The following is a 22,059-nucleotide window of genomic DNA, read 5'->3' on the forward strand; positions in this document are numbered from 1 at the left end:
TATTTTACGGGCATCTTGCAGGAGGGTGTCGTGCAGAAAGTTGTCCAACTGAGCTAATGCTGGGATAACTGGGACCTCCATGAACATATTAAAGTGCTAGTTTCTTTTAAAAATAATTCTAGTCACATTTTTTTAACCTCACTCTTATTTCTTAATACACCACTCCCTAATCTTTGTTTTAAATAAATGTTTTAAATTAACATGCATTTATTTTCTTCCATTTTTCTGACTACTGAAAGTAGGGGAAAATTTATGGTAATATGCAGTTCTTCCCTTGCAACAAAAACTTAAAAAAAAAAATAATTCAGCAAAAGCCAATCTGTCTTTTTCAAAGTATTGCAACTTCATTAAGGTAATATCTCAGATATAGTGTGGCCTTTTAAGTATAGGTCGAAAACCCTACTACGGCTATGCTCCAGCCTAATTTTGAAAACTGACTTTTATCATGCACCAGGATGCAGCGCCCTTCCGGCCTCAGCAAATGCTCATTTAGAAAGAAGGTTGCTTTGGCCACGCCCCCCAAACAAAAAAAAAAAAAAGAGAGGCTTCGCAGGAGAAGTCCCACATCACTCAAAAACTGTCCAATCCCGCTCACGGCTCCCGCGGGAACCCCGCCTATGACTCGCAAGTTCCGAACCTTTGGCCCGCCTCTCTCGGGGATGGGAGGGAGGGAATGGGCTCGGCTGCGGCGGGCGGGCTGGCTCAGTCGCGTGGAAGAAGTGGGGGGAAGATGGCGGCAGCCGGACCACAGCGAGCTTGGACCGCGGAGCAGCTGCGCAGCGAGGCGCTCCCCAAGAAAGACATCATCAAGTTTCTGCAGGATAACGGCTCGGATTCGGTACCTCAGGGCAGGGAACAGGCCGGGCTTGGATGGTTGAGGGGGCAACCCATCTCCCCCCGCCCCCCGAAAACATTCTATCTCCCGCCTCGTGCTCCTCGCCGCGCGAACTCAGCCTCGTGGGGTTGGGGAGGGAGCGGGGGGCGGGAGGGGGAGCCGCCTCTCCATTTACCGGAACCAGAACCTCGTATTTTAATCTCGAGCCCCGGGAAGAAGTCCCGCCTCCTCGGCCTTGAGGGAGCTGGGGAAGATGGGAAGGGAGGCCGCCGAGACCCAGTGCGCCGGCCCGATGGGGGAGACGGGAGAGCGGATCCGGAGGGGGATTGTGGGACCCAGGCTTCCGTCCTTCCCCGCCGCCTGTGGCCTTGGGTCCTGGGTCGTGACCTCTCAGCGCCTCCCCATTTTTTGTTGTCTTCAAATTCTGATAAACCTCGGTCCCTGACCTCTTAATTCGCGAGCGGGGCTGAGCGGGGAATGGGGTCGGCGTTCTCTTTCCCGTGGCTAGGGGCCAGGCCTGCTCCGAAGGCCCCCGAGGCCGATCCAAATGTGTCACGGCCTCGGTCGTGCCCGGACGCTCCGCAGAGAGCAGGGTGCCCGAACGAGGTGGTATTTAAAGTGTGAATAACTATTTCAGCGTAATGGGTTTCTTTTTGGGGGCCTGTGTATTTTTGTTTTGGGCACGTAAAAGCATTGTTCTGTGAGGGGTCCGTTGGCTTCACCAGACTGCCAGAGAGGTGCGTGACCCCACAAAGTTTGAGCCAGTTCCAAACTCAGTGAGCCTCCATTATCCTCTGATACTCAGCATAAAACAGCGATTCTTAACCTGAGCTTGCTTTTTTTATTAAATGTTTTGGTAACTTTTAGCATAGTGGGATTCCTTTGTCATCCTACGTATTTTATTTTATGCATTTAAAAGTCTTACTCTGAGGAGTCCCTACGCATAGACTTCCCCATACGCCGAAAAGGCCAGTTCCAAATTCTCTCATATCAGCCTCACTTAGACTGAGGTACCACGCGCAGAAGAAGGGTGAAAGAGTAAACCTTTTGTAGAAATGAAAAAGTGAAAAAAACTGGAATGGTAGATTATAAAATGACCTAATCAAGGAGATGGCTGTACTGAAAGACAGCAAGGGAGCATTTTTTTGATACAAAAAGAGGTAGAATGAAAGCTGGTGAAGATCCCAGATACCTAGATTAAGACAGAGAAAAGAGAAAAGTAGTGGATACTAGGAGGAAATGATTTATCTTAATTAAATCCTGTGTTTTTCAAATTAGCCAAAGATCTACTTTTTCCAGCTTCCCACCCTTGGTTCAGATATAAAGGGAAAAAAAAAAAGCTGATCTAACAAATATGTATAGCTAAGCAAAACTGATTCCTACATTGGCTACATACAAAAATAAAACTGTCCCAATCTGTACTTTGAGTTCCTCACCTCTCTATGAGGAGGTGGTTAGTATGGCACAAAGTTGTGAGATGATGAAAGAGAAATTAATTGTTCACCTTTGTAAATTAAGATTGTAGTATTAATATTTTCTAGGTTTTTTTACTTTCTTGATAGTGTAATATCTGTGTAATGTGAGTGGAGTTACAGCCAGTTTTTTAGTTAGCGTATACTCTTGCACTGTCCAAAACAAGCATTTTCAAAACAAGTAGTGCTGATAGCACTATAATTCACCTTTTAACAGTGCCTCTATAATTTTAAAGAAATTACAGTGTGGGGTAGCTAGTTTGGCACAGTGGATAGAGCACTGATCCTGGAGTCTATCAAATTCAGCCTCAGATACTTACTAGTTGTATGACCCTTGGCAAGTCATTTAACCTTAATTGCCTCCCCAAAATAATAATTTTAAAAAGAAACCTACAGTGTAACTAGCACCTTGAGTAAACATAATAGAAAGAGTTTAATATCCCTGTTCTATAGACTTCATTTCAGGTCTACAAGTTTATTGTAGTGCCTATTCTGCCAGTCACTGAGCTTACATTCTTTTGGGGGATGGGAAAACAAAATGTATACAGATAAGAATATAGAAAATAGGTATATTAAGTACTATAAGTGATTTGGGATGTTGAAGGAAATTAAGAATTGGCTTCTTTTAGCAAATTCTTTACTTTGAAGGAACCTAGAGATTCCAAGAGACTGAGGTGTGGAGGGAGAGTATTTTGTAAAGGCATCCCTTGCTTGGGGAAATTGGTATATGTAACTTTCTTCTCTTGATAGTTTCTTGCAGAACATAAATTACTAGGAAACATAAAAAATGTGGCCAAGACAGCAAACAAGGATCATTTAGTCACAGCCTACAACCACCTTTTTGAAAGTAAGGTAAGTGTCTCCATCCTCTATATTCAGATGATTATCTTTGACATTTTGTTCTTTTGGAATTATAAATGTAAGTATGTGCTTCCATATGCATATGTGCAGATACATTAGAGCTCTAATTACTAAATTGTACAGGAATCTATATTGGTGTTGGTTAAAAATATGTATTGCCTGCTGATTTTCTAAAATGTAGAGATAAGTGAAAGATCTGCCAATTCTAGAGAAATAATTTACATCCTGATGAGATCTTGATTTTATTATTAGTAAGTTTGATCTCTAATAACATAAAATGAGATAATGGGTGTGAAAGCATCTTGAAAAATCTAGATATTATATGAGACATCATTATCATATTACTGAAGCAGCAGCTTTCTGCAGTTTAGTCTTGTTGAAAGGGAGTTAGATTGGAGTGAGAGTATATACATTAGAATCTTGCTTTTGGTACTAGCCATGTGAGTCTTCACTTTGAGCCTGTGAGGATGGGGTGGGTAATGCTTTAACATTAAACCATTATATAAATGTAAGCTATTTTTATCACATAATAGATCAGTTGCAAATTTGTACTGGTAGACAAAAGTTCCCTCACCATGAAATCTGAGGTTTTGAACAAAATTGCCTTGGTGAAATCAGGACTTTTCCTTTTAATGCCAGAGTTCTTAACCTTGAGTCTGTTTTTTAAAAATAAGTATTTTAATATAATTAGTTTCCCTTGTAAATCTTTCGTGTTTTGTTAATATATTCTGAGAAGGGGTCTGTAGAGATCCATGACACAGAACAGGTTAAGGACCTCCATTTTAATGAGTCTGTTTAATATACATTTAGATTCTGGTGGCAGCAAACATCTCAGAAAGTACCCTTCTAATTGTACATTGTAAAATAATGCAGCTTTAAGTGAACAGATGAGTAGCATAGGCATATCTTCTTCACTCCCTTCAACCTCCACCCCAGTCCTCACCCCCAAGAATATATATTCTTTGAGGGTTGGAATTGTTTAATTTAGTCTTTCTACTACTGCCCACCACGGTGACTGATAAATGCTTATTGATTGTTGCTCTGTCTTTTGTCATCAGTTTGTTTTATGAAAATGTGATTTTGGGTACAATAATATAAGGTCTATAGGAGCAACCCAAAGATGAATTGACAAAAAGAGTGTTACAGTGGAGTGTTATGAGATGAAATAGATTAAAATGTATTGGCAGTGTTATTGAAAAACAACTGGTTCTTGCAACACTCTATGGGGTCTGCCTGCATTTGTACCACTGATTCAGGGATAAATCCATAGGGTTGTTTTTTGGTTCTTGTTTCAAGTGTTATTTTGGAAAATTAGTTCATGATTTATAGAGTAAAAATGTTCAGAATAATTTCTTTTTATGTTTTATATTCCTTTGGCCAATTATTTCATGTTAAATTCTGTATATTCATGTCACAGTTTTTCATTTGGCACAGGGTAGTCAGATTTCCTCAGGTGTAGTGTTCGTGAAAAGAGCTTGTCTTTGATATGTTAACATGTAAGGAATTTATATTACAGCGTTTCAAAGGTACGGAGAGTGTTGCCAAAGTAACTGAGCAGGTGAAAACCGTGAAACTTGATGAAGAGAAATCCAAAGAAGTCAAGCCTGAAGGGACTTTGGATGAGGTCTGTAGAGTGTCATGAAATATTTTGCAACTTTATTTTGCTTTTATGTGTAAATTTTAATGATATTGTTACTTATTGGAATCCGGAGAGCTAACCTTGGATTGCTCTTTTATTTCCAATCCTGAGCCAAGTTTCTAAGCTTTCAGGCATCTTTGGGAACTCCCTTTTCCTATGCTTGGAGGCCTGAACTTACCTCTTAAACTTCTGAGACTAAAATAAATACCAAGGAGGTATTTAGACCTCCTTGGACCTTTCAGACCTAGGTTGACATCCAGTAAAAATTGTATCTTTTGTCCATCTCACATCTCATTCTCTTGTCATTTGATTTTTGATGCCACCATTCAACTATAACTGCTTTTTCCAAAGTTACCAATGGACCTTTCTCAATCTTGGCTTTCTTGACCTCTGAAGTATTTGACACTGTTTAAATATACAATTGGGGGAGGGGGAATGCCTAGATGGGGGTGTGGTTTTCTTGACCTTGGTCTCTCCTGGTTCTTTGAATTGATTGAATTTGATTATCATCCTTGTTTTCCCGTTTTTGCATGGAAGTGCTTGTCCTGTCCTAGGTCCTCTTTTCTTTTCCTTTTGTCATCTCTTTTATTCTTTTGGTTTCAGTTATCTCCTTGTCTACAAAGAGACTGCCAAATTTGCTTATTGAGCTCATTGCACTTCTGAGTGCCAGTTCTGTATCCCAAAAATTTCCTGTTTCATGGTTTCCGCCTTGGTGCCTCATAGGCATATCAAACACAACATGACTAAACAAAAATTCATATTCCCCATGAAACTTACCTCATGACTTCCAGGACACCACTGTAATCTGAGTAACCCTGCAACCCTGGAGTCATCTTTTACTCTTCATTCTATCTCTTTTAAAAAAAAATTATCAATTGTGAAGCATTTCTTTTCTTCCCCACTCTATTGGGGAAAACCCCCCCCCCAAAATTTTGTAACAAACATAGCCAAGCAAAACAAATTTCCATATAGGCTGTGCCCAAAAATATCTGTCTTACATCTGTAACTTAGTGCATCTATCAGGCAATTCACTGCCTATATCTAATTAATTGCTAAGTGTTGTTAATTTTACTTCTGCAACATCTTTGCATATATGTATATATCTTATATATACACATATGTATGTGTGTGTGTATATATAATATACACGTAGTGTGTATGTGTGTGTGTGTGTGTCACCACCACCCTAATAATTCAGGCCTTTGTGATGTCTACCCTGCAGTCACTTCTTAATTGGTCTTCTTTCCTCCTGTCCATCCTTCACACATCTGCCAAATTGGTATTCCCAGAGCACAGGTTGGCCTTCCTTTGTTGAAGGGTGCAGTGGCTTCCTATTGCCTCTGATAAAATGCGAAATCCCCTTGTAACCTGACAGTCCCCCTAAAACTCCTGGCTCCAACCTAGCTTTCTTTTTTTTAAAATGTGTTTCATTAAATATTTCCAAATTACATATGAAAAATTTTTTTTGACATTAAATTTTTTGAGATTCTTATTTCTTTGTTTTTCATTTTTAACATTCACTTCTATAAGCTTCTGAGTTTTTCATTTTCTCCCCCTCCCTAAGACGGCATCCAATCTGATATGGACTCCACATAGACATTCATATTACACATATTTTCACATTAGTCATGTTGTAAAGAAGTCTTAGCACCAATGGGAGGAACCACAAGAAAGAATACACAAAACAAACAAAAGAAAAAAAGAGCAAATAGTGTGCTTCGATGAGCATTCAGACTTCCATAGTTCTTTCTCTGGATGTGGACAGCTTTTTCTATCATGTGTCTTTTGGAGTTGTATTAGATACTTGCATTGCTGAGAAGAGATAAGTCTATCAAAGTTAGTCATCTTACATTGTGGCTATTACTGTGTACATTGTTCTGCTACTGCTCCATTCATATCAGTCTTCCCAGGTTTTTCTGAAATCCACCTGCTCATCATTTTTTATAGAACAAAAGTATTCCATTACATTCATATGTCACAATTTGTTCAGCCATTTCCCAACTGATGTGTATCCCAAGAAGACGGTCTTTTTTTTTACTGGTTCTTCATATTTTATTATTTAATATTTTTAATTTAATTAATTTTCAACATTGATTTCTACAAGATTTTGAGTTACAAAATTTCTCCCCATCTCTACCCTCCCCCCAATCCAATATGGCATATATTCTGATTACCCCGTTCCCCAGTCAGCCCTCCCATCTGTCACCCCACTTCCCCCTCCCCCCCCCATCCTCTTTCCCCTTACTTTCCTGTAGGGCAAGATATATTTCTGTGCCCCATTGCCTGTATATCTTATTTCCCAGTTGCAGGCAAAAACAACTTTTTTTTTTTGAGCATCTGCTTTTAGAACTTTGAGTTCCAAATTCTTTCCCCTCTTCCCTCCCCACCCACTCTCCCTAAGAAGACAAGCAATTCAACACAGGCCACACATGTATCAACATGCAAAACACTTCCACAATACTCATGTTGTGAAAGACTAACTATATTTCCCTCCATCCTATCGTGCCCCTCTTTATTCAGTTTTCTCCCTTGACCCTGTCCCTTTTCAAAAGTGTTTGCTTTTGATTGCCTCCTCCCCCCATCCGCCCTCCCTTCTATCGTCCCCCCTTTCTTATCCCCTTGCCCCTGCTTTTCTGTGAGGTAAGATATCCAATTGAGTGTGTATGTTATTCCCTCAAGTCAAATCCTATGAGAGCAAGATTCGCTCATTCCCCCTCTTCCATTCCAACATAACTGCTTTTTCTTGCCACTTTTATTGAGATAATTTACTCCATTCTGTCTTTCCCTTTCTCAATATATTCCTCTTTCACCCCTTAATTTTATTTTTTAGATATCATCCTCTCATATTCAACTCACCCTGTGTGCACACGCGCTCGCTCTCTCCCTCCCTCTCTGTGTGTGTGTGTGTGTTTGTATATGTATACATATTCCCTTCAACTACCGTAATACTGAGAAAGGTCTTATGAGTTACAAATACCATCTTTCCATGTAGGAATGTAAACAAAATGGTTTAGTAAGTCCCTTATGATTTCTCTTTCTTGTTTACCATTTCGTGCTTCTCTTGATTCTTGTATTTGAAAATCAAATTTTCTATTCAGCTCTGGTCTTTTCATTGAGAAAGCTTGAAAGTCCTCTATTTTATTGAAAGTCCGTATTTTGCCTTAGTATGATACTCAGTTTTGCTGGGTAGGTGATTCTTGGTTTTAATCCTAGCTCCTTTGACCTTCAGAATTTCATATTCCAAGCCCTTCTATCCCTTAATGTAGAAGCTGCCAGATCTTGTATTTTTCTGTGATACAAATAGGTTTATTCATAAGAGCATTTGAATATTGAAACTTATTTATGTTTCCCCTGTACCTTTAACAGTATCCCTGCAGAATTGCAGAATCCCTTTTGAAAAGTATACCACCAAAAGTTTTGAATATTTTTTTGTTGTTCTTAAGGCTTCTACGTCATTTGTACTGTCAGTCACCAACCACTTATTAAGTGCTATGTGCCAGGCATAAAGATGTAAGGTTGGGAAGGGTTTTAAAAGCCAAATAGAGGAGTTAATATGAAATCTGAAGGAAGTAATAAGGAGTCATGGGGGCTTGAATATAGGGGAGAGATGTGGTCAGACTGTGTTACTCATGTAATACAAAGAACATTTTAGCAACTATGTAGAAAATGGATTATTTTTTTTTTTTTGCAGGAGTAAAGGCAGGGCAATTGGGGTTAAGTGACTTGCCCAAGGTCACACAGCTAGTAAGTGTATCAAGTGTTTGAGGCCAAATTTGAACTCAGGTCCCTCCTGGCTGGTGTTTTACTCACTGTGCCACCTAGCAGCCCCATTATGGGATTATTTGATGTAAGCTGAATGTATTTGTAAAAGTTTGATTTATATAAATGTGATTTATGGATGTTTTCAGGATCAAAGCTATTGTTTAAAGGTCTACATTTGTATGAAGTGTAGTATACTTGTGATTGGAAAGTATAAATGAGTAAAATTCAAAGTATTATGAACACTGGTGGTTTTGTACTATTTTTTTAACATTCAGATTTTAGATATGACATGAAATGAATGTGGTCCTGTCCAATTTCTACTGAATATGGTATCAATGATAGTATAATTTAGCAATCATTTTGATTTCTTTGGCTTTTTTAGAATTGTTTGGGATATATTTAAATATCAGAAATCTCTAAAAAGGGACTAAATTGTTGCCACTTCTGTGTGTTTCTATCTTTTGTTTAGGGTCCACCAAAATATACAAAATCTATTCTTAAGAAGGGAGATAAAACTAACTTTCCCAAAAAAGGAGATGTTGTTCATTGCTGGTACACAGGAACGTTACAGGATGGAACTGTTTTTGATACTAATATTCAAACTAGTAAGTCCTGGATTTGGTTCACTTGAAATACATTTTGAATCATTTGTGTTTATAAGCTGGAGATATCAGGGAGTTCGTTTTTTATTATCCACTTTCAGAAGTTAGTTTATATTTAACCTAGAAATCCAGGTGCTATATGTGTGTGTACACATACATATATATAAAAAAGTTAGTTTATATTTAACCTAGAATCCAGGTGCTCTGTGTGTGTACACACACTATAGTACATGCAGTACAAAGTACAGCAGTACTTTTAAATGTGTGGGTTTTTAACCTTTTAAGTGTGTGGATTTTTTTCACATCAAGACATTTTCATGGACTGTACCCCATCCACATCTAGTAGTATTGGTACCCATTCATTGAGAAAATATATGATGACCAAAAGTTACTATGAATTAAAAAACTTTTAATGACTCTTAGTAATCATAACAGCATCTATATACATTTTAAAAATGGTAATACATACATGAACCATGCTGCATTTTTATTGGAACTTAGGTTTTTACAAAATGACAATACATGATACATATGCAGATCTGTGATAATTTTGCTGTTCCTCTTCCTGCATTAATTCTCCCCCCCAACCCCCCAAAAAGGGACCTTGGCCCACAGGTTGGGAACCATCAGCTTACTTCAAACTACACTGAACTTGTAGTCAAGAAACCTAGATTCTAGTCTATGCAAGAGCTGACCTCTTGAGTCTGTTCCCTCATTTGTAAAATGGGGATAAAAACATCAGCACTTTTGTACAGGCTGTTCTGAGGATTAAATTAATTATATGAAAATGCTTTGTAGCCATAAAGCACTATATAAATAAAAGATGTCTTATTAACAAGTCTCCTTTTCATTAGCTGACTACAGGCTGTTGATAGCACTGTGCCTTCAACACGGCTGATAACAATAGGTAAATTCAAAATCTGAGTAGAAATGGGAGAATCCTAATTCCCCAGCCTTGTATGATGCAGCATTATAGGGCCTGAAATACTTGGACTAAGTGTCATTCAAGCCTAATAGAACAAACAGAAACAAACAAAGCTTCTCAGTGGTAAGCTTGAATATTTAAAACATAATACAGAATTCTGAGTCATCTGATTTTCTGGCTTTTACTTTGTTTATACTACCAAAAAGCCTGCATTGTGACATCAGCAAGAATGTAACTGGTTACTGTCTGTTTAAATAAAAAAAATCAAGTTCTCAAAAAATAGATCATATCTTAAAATTGTTTTACAGGTGCAAAGAAGAAAAAGAATGCTAAGCCTCTAAGTTTTAAAGTTGGAGTGGGTAAAGTTATCAGAGGAGTAAGTAATCGACATATACTTGCATTTCTGTCCCATAGAAGGCATTGTGCTAGGTCCTATCAGAGACGTAAGATGTCATCCTTGCACTTAACAATGTAAATTTGGAATCGTTCTTTTCTCTTTAATTCCTTGGATGCCCAAAAAGAATTAGGATTTATATTCAGTACGACACCAGAGTTTCTGAAATTAGTTTGAATTACATAAAATTTAAGGTGATGAATTTGGATTTTGCTTATTTTAGAAGTGACTCCCTATAAATATTATTGGGCCTGTAATCTAGTAACTGCCTCTACTTTCTTTTAGCATACATTTCACGTGGCTTCCTGGTAGGTAGCACAGTTGTAGAGAGTGCTCAAGTTACAGCCAGGAAGACAGGGATTTGAATTTTGACTTCATCTGTAATTGAGGGAGGTTGGACTTAATGACCTCCCTTACTGCTCTAACTCTGTAGTGTTTCTAGCAAGAAAAGAATCAAGTGATATTTTGCCACTTTGATGCATAATAGGGACAGGTCTCAATTTTTGTTACTTTCACTGAAGTATGAGTGAGGCATAAGATAACTTTCAAGTTCTATTCAGTCAGGTCTTGATATGGTGAATATTCAGAATGTTAACTAGTAGTAAGGAAACCTAAGTACAGAATTACACATCAAAATCAACTGCACTAGGAATCCCAGCACTGAGGTCCCTATCACAGGGTCTGACACACACACATAGTAAGTGCTTAATAGGCTTCTTGATTGATCACCAGAGTCCAGGATGAATTTTGTAAACCAGACAACTTGAAGTTCATAGGTATAGTTAAAATAGCTTTCTGCAAATGGGCCTCACCAACTTATATTTCTGCTGCCTTTTAAGGCCCTTCCTCCTTCTACATTAGCTTACAAATGGATTTTCCCCTTTCTCCAAGCATAGCAGTATTTTGAGATTATCTGTTTAAGATAGTAATATCATAGTTCCACTTAAGATTGAGAATTGATTCTGTGTGCCTTATATGCTTTTGCATATTATAACTTATTTTCTCCCCTCATAGCTTCAAGGACCAGAATGGGGAACAAGGTGGACCTAATGTTTAAAAAACGTTTTATTTCTATAAAAGAAGGGTAATGTAATTAAACAAGTGTTATGACAAGAAAAAAAGTCTGTTATAAAAAATAAGCCCTTGATAAAAGTAGACTTCTGGGGAAAAAAAGAGGCTTAATGGTTCTCACAAGAAATAGTAACCACTTAGAACACATCTCTACTCCCCTTGTTTAGAAAAATCATTTCTATCTGTACTACCTAAGATTTTTTCTAAAGCTCAGATTTCCTGTTTTGTCATGTTTTCTTTGTTTTCACTTTTAGTGGGATGAAGCACTCTTAACAATGAGTAAGGGAGAAAAGGCTCGCCTGGAGATTGAACCTGAATGGGCTTATGGCAAGAAAGGACAGCCTGATGCAAAGTATCCTTTTCCTTTCAAACAGAGAAATCCAGCCTCTTACTTGGTGCATTTATTCATAGCTTCTGATAGATATCTGTCTAGTAAGCTACTTTTTGAAGCCAGCTAGAGAAGTAGTGATGCCATATCACCCATCCTCTTGAGCACTGACTCATGTTACTCATAAAACTTAAAGTACTTTTTCTCCTTTTACTCACTTGGAGTAGAAAAGTGAAAAAGACTTCAGGTAAGACTTATTAAGCTTACCCTGGAATATGGGAGAAAGTGTTTAGGATTACCAGCATGCAGTGCTGAACCTACCACAGAGAAATAACAATTCTACCATGGAGAGGAACAGAGGCAATTATGGTTCAAGATACTCCAGAGACCTCTTTTTCTGTGTCGAAAAACTTCCTGAGGTTTTCTGAAGGTAGCTTGCCTAACACCTCTATAAAGTCTTAAGTTTGAAATGTTAGGTATATGTCCCAAAAAATCTTCAGCATTTTCAGAACAGTACAGAAGCTCTTCTGATTTATGTAGAATCATATAGATGATTTTTTTTTTTGGCTGTGGACTATTGTGATATTGTAACTTATTTACCTTGACTTTCCAAACAGAATTCCACCCAATGCAAAACTTTATTTTGAAGTGGAATTAGTGGACATCGATTGAATAAATGTTTTAGTGACCAAACTACATTTCAGGAGCTATTTCTACAAACCTGTGGCCTTGTACTTGAAGAACAACTGACCTTATGGGAGTGGAGAAAACAGATAATTCATTTTGAGAATAACTCCCTCAAGTTAAACATGTTGGGGCAGTTGAGGCTGCTTGGGGTTGAGTTGTAAATGTATTGTATTGTAAATGTTGTAAATATCCTCAATACAAATACATCAAATAACTGTGTTATTTGAATGACTGAATTTTTGGGGCTGCATGGAATGCATAAGATTCCTTCCAGTGTATGTTTTAATTATTTTTAGCAAGTGCTTTCCTCACTACTAACTTAATAGTTCATGATGTAACTTAAAACACCTGTTAAAAGCAGCAGGCGTGTTTAAACCTAAGTTTCTGAAGAAATTTGCCTGTTTTTAGTAAAAAGGATTAATGATCCCTGTGTTTTTCCTAAATTCTAATCTCTTCCTAATTAAAAATATGGGCACACTTTTCCTTGCTGGTTGTAAATAAACACATTGAAAGATGTTGAGTGCTCAGTAGAAGTCAGGCGGCTAAAAAGTTGGGGATATCGTTTTAAATCCTCTTGAATTACGACCAAGGCAAACTCTCCCTGGACCTGTATACAACAAAGATTATGCAAGGAGCAGAATTTTTTGGCATTTAAAGTAAGATTAATGAAGACTATCAAAATGTGTTTTACCCAGCTTGTTGCCTGCTTTAATTGGCACAAGTTTAATTTCTAAAATGTGTTTTTTAAAAAAATCCATAAGCAATTATTATAGAAGTCCTTGTTTTATTACGAAAATGAAAATGATCAGTTTGATCAAAAAAATCTGCTCACAAGTTAGACATGAACGTTCTGCATACAAAAGTCTATCTGAAAACACTATTTTTAATGATTTTCACCTTTAAAGGGATGCAAATATTTTGACATTTATGAAAAACCATTTCAAGATGAGAACTTTGTATTTCTATAAGTAGATGCAATGTCACAACAAGGACAATTGGAACATGACCCGGACACGACCCTTTGTACGTTGAACGTCTGAAATCATTTTTATAGATGAGGTGAAGACATTTTAATAACCAGCCCTTGTGTATATTCAGAATTACTTGCTATACTGACATGATTTTCAGTCAGTTTTTTTTCTCCTTAAGGCTACTAAAAACTTGGTTTCAAATGTGTTGACAATTCTAGACCACTTAATGCAAAAAATAAAAAAAAGTTCTCCAATAAAAAGTAGGAAACAATATTTGTTATTTGCTATTAAGTGAAATGTCCCAATTACTAAGTAAATCATATTACATGTGAACAGGGAAGACAAGTTATCAAATATTATCAAATTATGTTCTGCTTATACCCCTCATTAAAAAAAGTTTCCCCCTGCCCCAGACAATACCAATTACGAAATTAAAATTTTTTTTCCATCAGGTTGGAGGGGGAGGATAATACTGTCCATAATTCCAGGGATTCTGGTAATTGTACTGTAAAGAAAAAACAAATTAGCAGTTATTTGGTTACTTTTATCATGAAACAGGTTATTATTCACCAAATATTAATTTCTAAAGAGAGGAGCCTAATTTTAACTCCTCCACAGTTTTTCTACTCCTAAGAGTAATCAGAACAGTTAATACCATAAAAAAATTACCTGTGGCTCTAAAAACCAGAAATGTAAGGCCTATGCTTATGCTCAAGAATAGGACATATGAATAGTACATATTAAGAAAAGCCATCAGGGCAGAAGGACCTGACGCAGTCAAGATGCAAATTTCAAAAGCCCACCAGTGATGCAAATCACAACTTATTTAGAGCAGGGCTGTCCAACCTTAGGTTTTTATTGAAACAATAGACCATATATTTTGATTTGCCATTTTAACGAGAGCTCTGCAGTAGCTCAGCTTCCTTTACTAAAGCATTTATGTAAATTTCTGTGCTTGTAAGCCGGCTGCATAAATCATACTGTGGGCTACCTGCAGCCCTGATGTTAGAGTAAGTTCCCATACTGACAAAAACAGTTCAAAACAAGCATTTATTAAGCACCTACAATGTGCTAGGCACTATAGTATCTGTACTGTACTAATATCCTGTTAGTGGAAGACCCTAAAAAAAAAATTCCAAGGATGCCCTTTCTCAGGAAGTTTACAATTTAAAAGGAGTGTACATAAGTGCACAGTCCCTGACATACTGCCATGTCTAAAGAAATTAGATCACATATAGAAAAAGCCCCAAATCTGAATTATTTATACTTACTTGATACCAGGCACTATAATTATATGCAGCTTGGTTAGCTTGGATGTCTCCATCAATCATTTGAGTTGATGCTAAAGTTGCATCTTCTGTGTGTACTTTTTTTTCATCTGGCTCTTCCGCCCTATTCAGACAAATACAAATTACTTAGTATTTCAAAATTCTGGTCACCAAGACCATGAAATTCTTTATTCATTGTTTTTAAAAAGTATATCCATGTTCTTCAGCTAGTTTAAATCAGCATGATGAAGGAGCAATAAGGTCCTTGTTCTCACCAATAAATACTGGTACTGATTCTGGATTATACACAACTTTATGTTTGGGAAAATAACTTCTGAACCAAGAAGAGAATATTGGGACAATTTCTTTGCCATTCCCAATTTATGATCTGCATGCTCACAAGATCATACATTTAGAGTTAGAAGGGTTTTTAACCCTCTCAATTCAACCAATAAAAAAACAGGCCCTGAGAGCTGACTTGTACAAGGTCACAATAGTAATAAAACATCAAAGGCAGCATTTGAACCTAGCTCTTGACTCCAAATCCAGTGGTTTATGGTTAAAAATAACCTTTAGAAATGTTAACTGGAAGTATTTCTTCAAGAGCCATCTTGATCCTACAAATACTACATACCCATTTTCAGCTTTCCTTTTTAAAGAGTCTTGTTCTTTTAAAAGTATTTGATGTTCATCATAAGCATCCAGAAGCCTAAATAGGAAAAAATAGGAAAAAGAATGCACTGGTTTTTTTTCCCCATATTTTAAACTACAAAATAATGTAAATTATTATTTTTTGAGAAAAATCTATGTTTGCTATTTTTAAAGTAAAAGGTCTTTGTGCTTTCTAACAACAATGGAAATTTATTTTGTAGTTAGAAAACTTATAATGTGAAATGAAAACCAAGAAGTTTCCAACTTGAATGTTTTAACTCACTGACATCAAGTCTCTCTTTAAACGTTTATGGATTCAATTTTAAGTAAACGTTACCAAACTTTATATTTTCTCTGAAAGTATTTTTTCAAAAACAAAACGTAACAGAATTTGTTAGCATAGGATAAACAAAATAGAATGCCCAGACTAATCTTACAGTTTCCATTATAATCTAGGTCATTTGTAAAAAGATTTCTGGCTTTATTTAAAAGCCTATAAATGGGAACCATTTAATAACGAGAATTGCTACCTTACATCCTTAATTTTCATGATTAAAGCTACTTTTATCAATATTTGTGCCTCAAAAACTCCAAAATCATAAGTAGTCACAAAATATTTTTTTATGTAATGATGCAAGTTGTAAACGATAAGGAAAAAATTTTATCCAAGTCACATAGTTTTTAAAAACTATACTATTTCTGCAGAAATACAAGCTAGATTATCATGTGTATAACTTTCATTTCCTCAAGGGGCTGACATGCATTTACCTAAAATAATTATACAACACAGCACGGAGGAATTGTGGGGTATTGAGATTCAGAAAAGGTACCCAAATAAAGATATCCACTCTGATGCCTGTGATTCCAGTTCTTGAGATTTTTTCTAGCAAAGCAAAAACTGGCAGGTTTTACCCATGCTGGAGAGGCTTTGAGTTATGCCCTCGGTTCCATATCTTGGTTTTCTGAGGATCAGACTAGTGAATTACAGAAAAGATGGACAGGAACCACGTCGGATAATGAATTTGGCCAAAACAACACGTAACATGAAAAGCATTTATGAGGTTCTCTTCTGCTCATTACCCATGTAAGCTTCAACTGGGCACTATGGGTCTCAATTTCTTCAACTGTACAATGTGAGGGTGGGGCTAGTACAAAATAGTCCAGAAAATGAAAAACCCTGCGAATGAGAATCTTTAAACTATTTATAAACATCAGCTACCAGTAGACTGAAAGATTATCCAAGTCCTTACTCAGCCGAGATCTTCATCCACATATAACAACTTGTCTCTCTTAATGGCATCTTGATAAATTTTCTCTTCATCTTCATCTATAATGGATTTTGGCCCCTAAGTTGCAATTTCCCACTGAAATGATGTTTCCTGTTGCCTGTGGACTCAGGGGAAAAAAACCCATTTACCTTTGTGAGAGGCTATTTGCCTCCATGAAAATCTCTGAATCACTCTTACATTCAGTGGCAAGTTCCTTTTGTCTTTTGATTTCATTTATAATGTGAATGTTTTTTTTTTTAAAGTTATTCCCTATCTTCAGGTCAAGCCAAAATTAGTAAAAATATACTTTTGTTTTTTTCTTACTCATCAGGATCTGTGATCAGAATAATTGAAATTTCCTCCAACAATGCAGACTGCAGCTCATCAATGCCTGGCCTGTCATGTGCAACTGCTATTCATATTCTCCTTCAAGTTCATGGCAGGGAGCACTCAGTGTGCTGTATACAGAATTCTCCCTCACTTTCTCCTGACATCCTGAGGGCACCTGTGAAGCACTCTGACTATCCACCTGTCATTCCTTCACCACATGAACAGCCCATCTTCTCTTTCTGTCATTCAGTTCCCTGAGGCTATCTCCTACTCCTCTTCTTCAGAGTTCTTCTAAGTTCTGACTAAATTGCAGTCTACTCATACCCTTTGTGTGATCGATATTCATTTTTTGTTCTTTGGTGAATGTTGTATTCTGTGTCTTGCTGCCATATGCCAGCAGTGGTAGAGTCCTTCATGGGAACCTTGGGTTTATGAAAAGAACTTTGTGATTTTCCAAAGGCAATAGAACATTATAGCAGCCTGCTCTCCTCCTCCTTACAATCAATTCTGTGCATCTGAACTCTCTGTCCCAGACATATAGTGGTGGGTGAGCTCCATAGGTTGTACAAACAAATGCTTGTTGGAGTCTGGGCAATAGATATTCTTCATCCACTTGATCTCTGCTGTGTGGATGGTCAGAGGACACTCTTCAGGGTTCTGGGTCTTGATGCAATCAGCACAATATCCACTGCAAGCCAGAACACCTGGACAATCTCACCATCCACAGAGAATCCCTTTTCAACTTGGACTCTGGGCCTCATCACCTCCACTACAGTGCACAGCAAGTCTGGCAAGCCTACATCTTATGTCTCTTGATGTTTATGACCAGGAGGTTATTGAACAGGGTTGTTTCTGTCAGATCTTTCAGGAAGTGTTAATGATGTCAACATATCTGTGGGAGAACTTTGCTGTAAAAAAGCCTTCCAAAGTAAATGATGTTGTTGGTTTTTTTTTTGAATTGACAAACGACTATAGTGATTATGTGCAGTCTTATATTCTCCTTAATTCATGTAAAAAGCCTCAGGAAGATTTTGTATAAATAGGAGAGAAGTCAATAGCCATTATTATTCTCTTAAATGCCTTCTTCAGTGGTATGATTTTTTTCCATGCCTTTGGAATGTGTGCCTCCTTAACCACCTTATGTATTCCTTTAAGTCCTCATAAGTGGATCAAAGTATAATAATCAATATCAGTTGTGTCCTCTTCCTATTTTCAATAGTCTATCACTAGTTTAAATAGTTAAGATTAAATTGTTTCAATTGTACATCATCTCACTCATTTTCTTTAGTTTTTTCAACTAAGTCTAATGAGTTGGTTTCCAAATACAGAGTCAACTCAGGGATACTCCCACATCAATAACAAGTTTATTTTCTGCATTAAAATATATTCTATTTTGGTTTTTACAGTGCTAGTTGGTACTCACCATTTCCAGTGCCTACAAATTATTTTAGCCTTTCTCATCCTTTCTGAACTATTTTTTTTCCATGTATTTCTTCCACTTTTCTACTCAAGTCATAAAGTATAAAGAATGGTATGTTGAGATAATCTATGGGTCTTCTCAAGTTTTTTTGTAGATTTTCTTTAGGTCTTGATTCACAACTAATATTGGTGCATAACCAATGCTGGCATCACATTAAATTTATAGGACATTTAAGCAGTAAGAATTAGGGACTGTAGCTTTGAGTTCACTGGTACAGGGAACTCCCTTCATACTACTGCAGGTCAGGAACATCCTGTAACTTACAGTGCTAAAGAGCTGGCTAATAGCGTTAACATACTGACATAGTAAAACATGCATTTCTTAAGCATCTATGTATTTATTAGCTCTTATGCTGGGTACTAAGCATACAGAAAAAAAATTAAAACCCCTATCCTCAAGGAGCTATCATTCTATCAGAGGAGAAAATACATTCATAATAGCATATACAAAATATTTATTGAGGTGCTTGGATGGAGCAAGGGCACTAAGCTGAGCCACGGGAATCAGGACAGGCTTTACATAGAAGATGATGTTAACAGGGTTCTGAAATCACAAGGCATTTTAAGAGGCAGATATGAGAAAGACGTGCATTTCGTGCATATCAGCCAATGCAAAGATATGGAAACAGACAGTGGAGGTCCTTAACTAGGATGGAGGCCATGTGGATAGGGAAGAGTCTGGAAATAAAAAGTGACGAGGATGCAAGCAGAAGCAGACAGTAATAGCTGCTAACTTAATGGATATATACAGGCTGAGATTGAGGAATTAGATCAGAAGGATGGTGGTATCCTTGAAATGGGTAATTTGTGTGGGGAAAGATAGGAAGATATTTTGCTTGCTATGTTTATAAACCCTCCAGTTTAAGATTTCCTATAGGTGGCTGGTGACATGAGGATGGAATTTAAAAGACTGACATGGGTTAGATAAATAGATGTGAGAGTCTCCTGCAGAGAGATGACAAACCCTTTGGAATGAATGAGGTCACCCAGAGAGAATATAAAGAGAGCCCGAGACAGACCCTTGAGATATACCCATAGTTAAGGGGTATGATATGGATGATGGGACTCACATATGGAAAATGATTTGGGCCTAGAATGGACGAAAACATGCTGGATTGAACAACACTATTCTTCTAGGATACTATATGGTTGCAAATCAAGATATATCACTTCTATAGAGAATAGGGCACTAAAAGGACAATGGAAAGACACCAGGTGGGTGTAAATTGGCTGCATGATATATATTAACAATGAACCGAGGACAAGAAACAGTAAAATAGAAAGATATCACCAAGCTATGTAACTTTAAATGGGAGGGTTATACAATAAAAAAAATACTAACACACTGTATACAGTATTGTAATATCATAAGGCCAATATCATAGGGCCTGAGGACCGGCCCATGGCATGTTAGGTATATCTCTCTTCATATGATTTACAGGAAAATATGGGAAAGAATTACAAAAGACATCATGGAAAAAGAACTCTTGATTTTACTCAAACAACTTGGGTTAGAATCCTACCTGTGCTAACTTATTGTTAATTTATTGTGCTAAGAAATCTTGATAATAACTTAAACCTCTCTGGGCCTATATGCTTATCTGTAAAATAAGGATTGGACTATATACTAGATGTTCCAAAAGTTTTAGTGTTCAAGTTTTTATGCGATATTTAAGCTTAAAACAGCACTAAGACTTCTGGGACATCCTGTACTACTAGGTCTTGAATTTCTCTCTAGGATGACAATGTATGGTGGGAATGTGAACCCCAACCACATGGGCAATGGACCACTGAACTGAATTCTCACAATGTTCACCAACAAGAACATGAGGAGGTATAAAACATCAACCAATAAACATTTACTGAGCCGGTGCTAGGTGCCAAGGAAACAAAAAAGAAAAATTAAAATGAAAGACATTAATCTAAAATTTCATGGGCAAGTTGAAGATTTTGTAAGGGAAACCAGACCTCTTACCGTTATGGTTTCTATTTAAGTAAAAGGATGAGATCATCAATTTTAAAGCAATGATAAGCTAAGTTTAAATAAAAACCTTATTAAAAAATTTTTAAAATCAAGCTTTATCAGAAAATCTTATATATGCTAATGCACACTTAAAGTACTCCTTTAAAATACAAATTTTGAAGCAAAGAATAGTTACATAATAAAACTTAGATTTTACTCTAAATATTTTTTCCCTAATTTTTTCTATGAGCTTCACAAACATCAGGCAATATAATGAACATTTTTATGTACAAAGAACAGAAACAAAAGATTATATATAAAGCTATGAATATCTGCTACAGATGTTTTTCTTTCAAAAGTATGTATTAAACATAACATGATCATACCAAGATTGCGTGTGTCCTCTTCTGAAATTCCTTCTGATCTGTTTTGTAGACACTTTTTATTCTTTGGTCTTCTATTACTAACTCCAAACCATAACACAAACATATTTTTTATGGCAATGAGTTTTCTGGGGGGCCAGAACTTGGGATTTCACTGGTATAGGTAATTCTTGGCAAGATAATTCCATCTACCAATGAAAATCTATAAATGTTCTACAATTCAGAAGGGGCACTAAGAGCTAAGTAATTTAACTTGCTTCAGGGTTATACAATGATTATTAGATCCAGAGCTCTTGAATCCACAGAAACTCCATCCACAGCACTGTGCTACTTTTAAGATTTCATGTTAAGAGAGAAAAGTAACTTAACTGCTGTATGTTCTTCCATGAAAATATCTGTTCTTCTCCATTCCCACTATCCCAACTTCAGTCCAAGTTCTAGTTGCTAATTATTCTATTACCAGGAGGGCCTAAAAATCATAAACTACAGTCTCTCCTCACAACATTTCCTTTTAGGTGGCTACAAGAGTAAGCTGTCATTCTTTCTGGTAGAAACTTCCAATGACTCCGCAATGTCTTCGAACCTCTTAAATCTGATTTTTAAGACCTCACAATATGTCAATGTGGCCACTACACCTAACCAATTGAATCTCCCACTGATTAGCCAAACAAGCCCTTTGCTCTAACTAGGCATGTTTCCTTAATGACCATAAATTTAACCAAATTGATTCCTTACTTTCCTTCCTTTTCCCCCAAGCACCTTCAAAATTCAACAAGATTGGCCAAGCTCATGTTGCTTTCCCTAACCCATCTAGGACATGTTTCATTTTGGTTCTTAAATAGCAATATAAGACAAAATATATTAAAACTCTTTTGTATCATGTGTATATGTACCCAACTTGGGAGCAGTTCCCTATATTGTATTGCTTTTTTCCCCCCTCTTCTCAGGCCTAAGAGTGACAGACAGAAGAGGCATTTAATTATTTGAGTTTAGTTGCAATTCCCAAGGGAAGATGAGAACTACCAAAGAATTCTCAAAAAGCTCCTAAAAGTCCTAATAGAGCCACATGAATATTACACCTGCCCCTATTTCCTCATTAATATAAACACATACATAATTAAGTAATGACCAGGGGCTCTTTTTTCTGGGTTATAAACCAAAATGATTTCT

General features: G+C 36.9%; 2 protein-coding genes across 4 annotated transcripts in view; one reads left to right on the plus strand and one right to left on the minus strand.

Moving 5' to 3' along the window:
- Window positions 1-652: 652 nt before the first annotated feature.
- Window positions 653-12,798, plus strand: FKBP3 (FKBP prolyl isomerase 3). Its single transcript, XM_036736202.1, has 7 exons — window positions 653-838; window positions 3,058-3,159; window positions 4,685-4,792; window positions 9,039-9,174; window positions 10,405-10,472; window positions 11,816-11,913; window positions 12,507-12,798. The coding sequence occupies exons 1-7, from the start codon at window positions 674-676 to the stop codon at window positions 12,559-12,561; spliced, it is 732 nt and encodes a 243-aa protein (XP_036592097.1). The 5' UTR covers window positions 653-673; the 3' UTR covers window positions 12,562-12,798.
- The window catches only part of PRPF39 (pre-mRNA processing factor 39), a 51,490-nt gene continuing 38,990 nt past the window's right edge, over window positions 9,560-22,059 (minus strand). For all 3 annotated transcript variants that reach the window (XM_036736199.1, XM_036736200.1, XM_036736201.1), the window contains exons 12-14: window positions 15,450-15,524; window positions 14,819-14,939; window positions 9,560-14,052 (exon numbers count right to left, since the gene is read on the minus strand). In XM_036736199.1, coding sequence (XP_036592094.1) covers window positions 13,996-14,052; window positions 14,819-14,939; window positions 15,450-15,524 — 253 coding nt within the window. In that variant the 3' untranslated portion in view covers window positions 9,560-13,995. The remainder of the gene's footprint in view (window positions 14,053-14,818; window positions 14,940-15,449; window positions 15,525-22,059) is intronic.

The sequence above is a fragment of the Trichosurus vulpecula genome, chromosome 8, assembly GCF_011100635.1.
Source record: "Trichosurus vulpecula isolate mTriVul1 chromosome 8, mTriVul1.pri, whole genome shotgun sequence".
Classification (NCBI taxonomy): Eukaryota; Metazoa; Chordata; class Mammalia; order Diprotodontia; family Phalangeridae; genus Trichosurus; species Trichosurus vulpecula.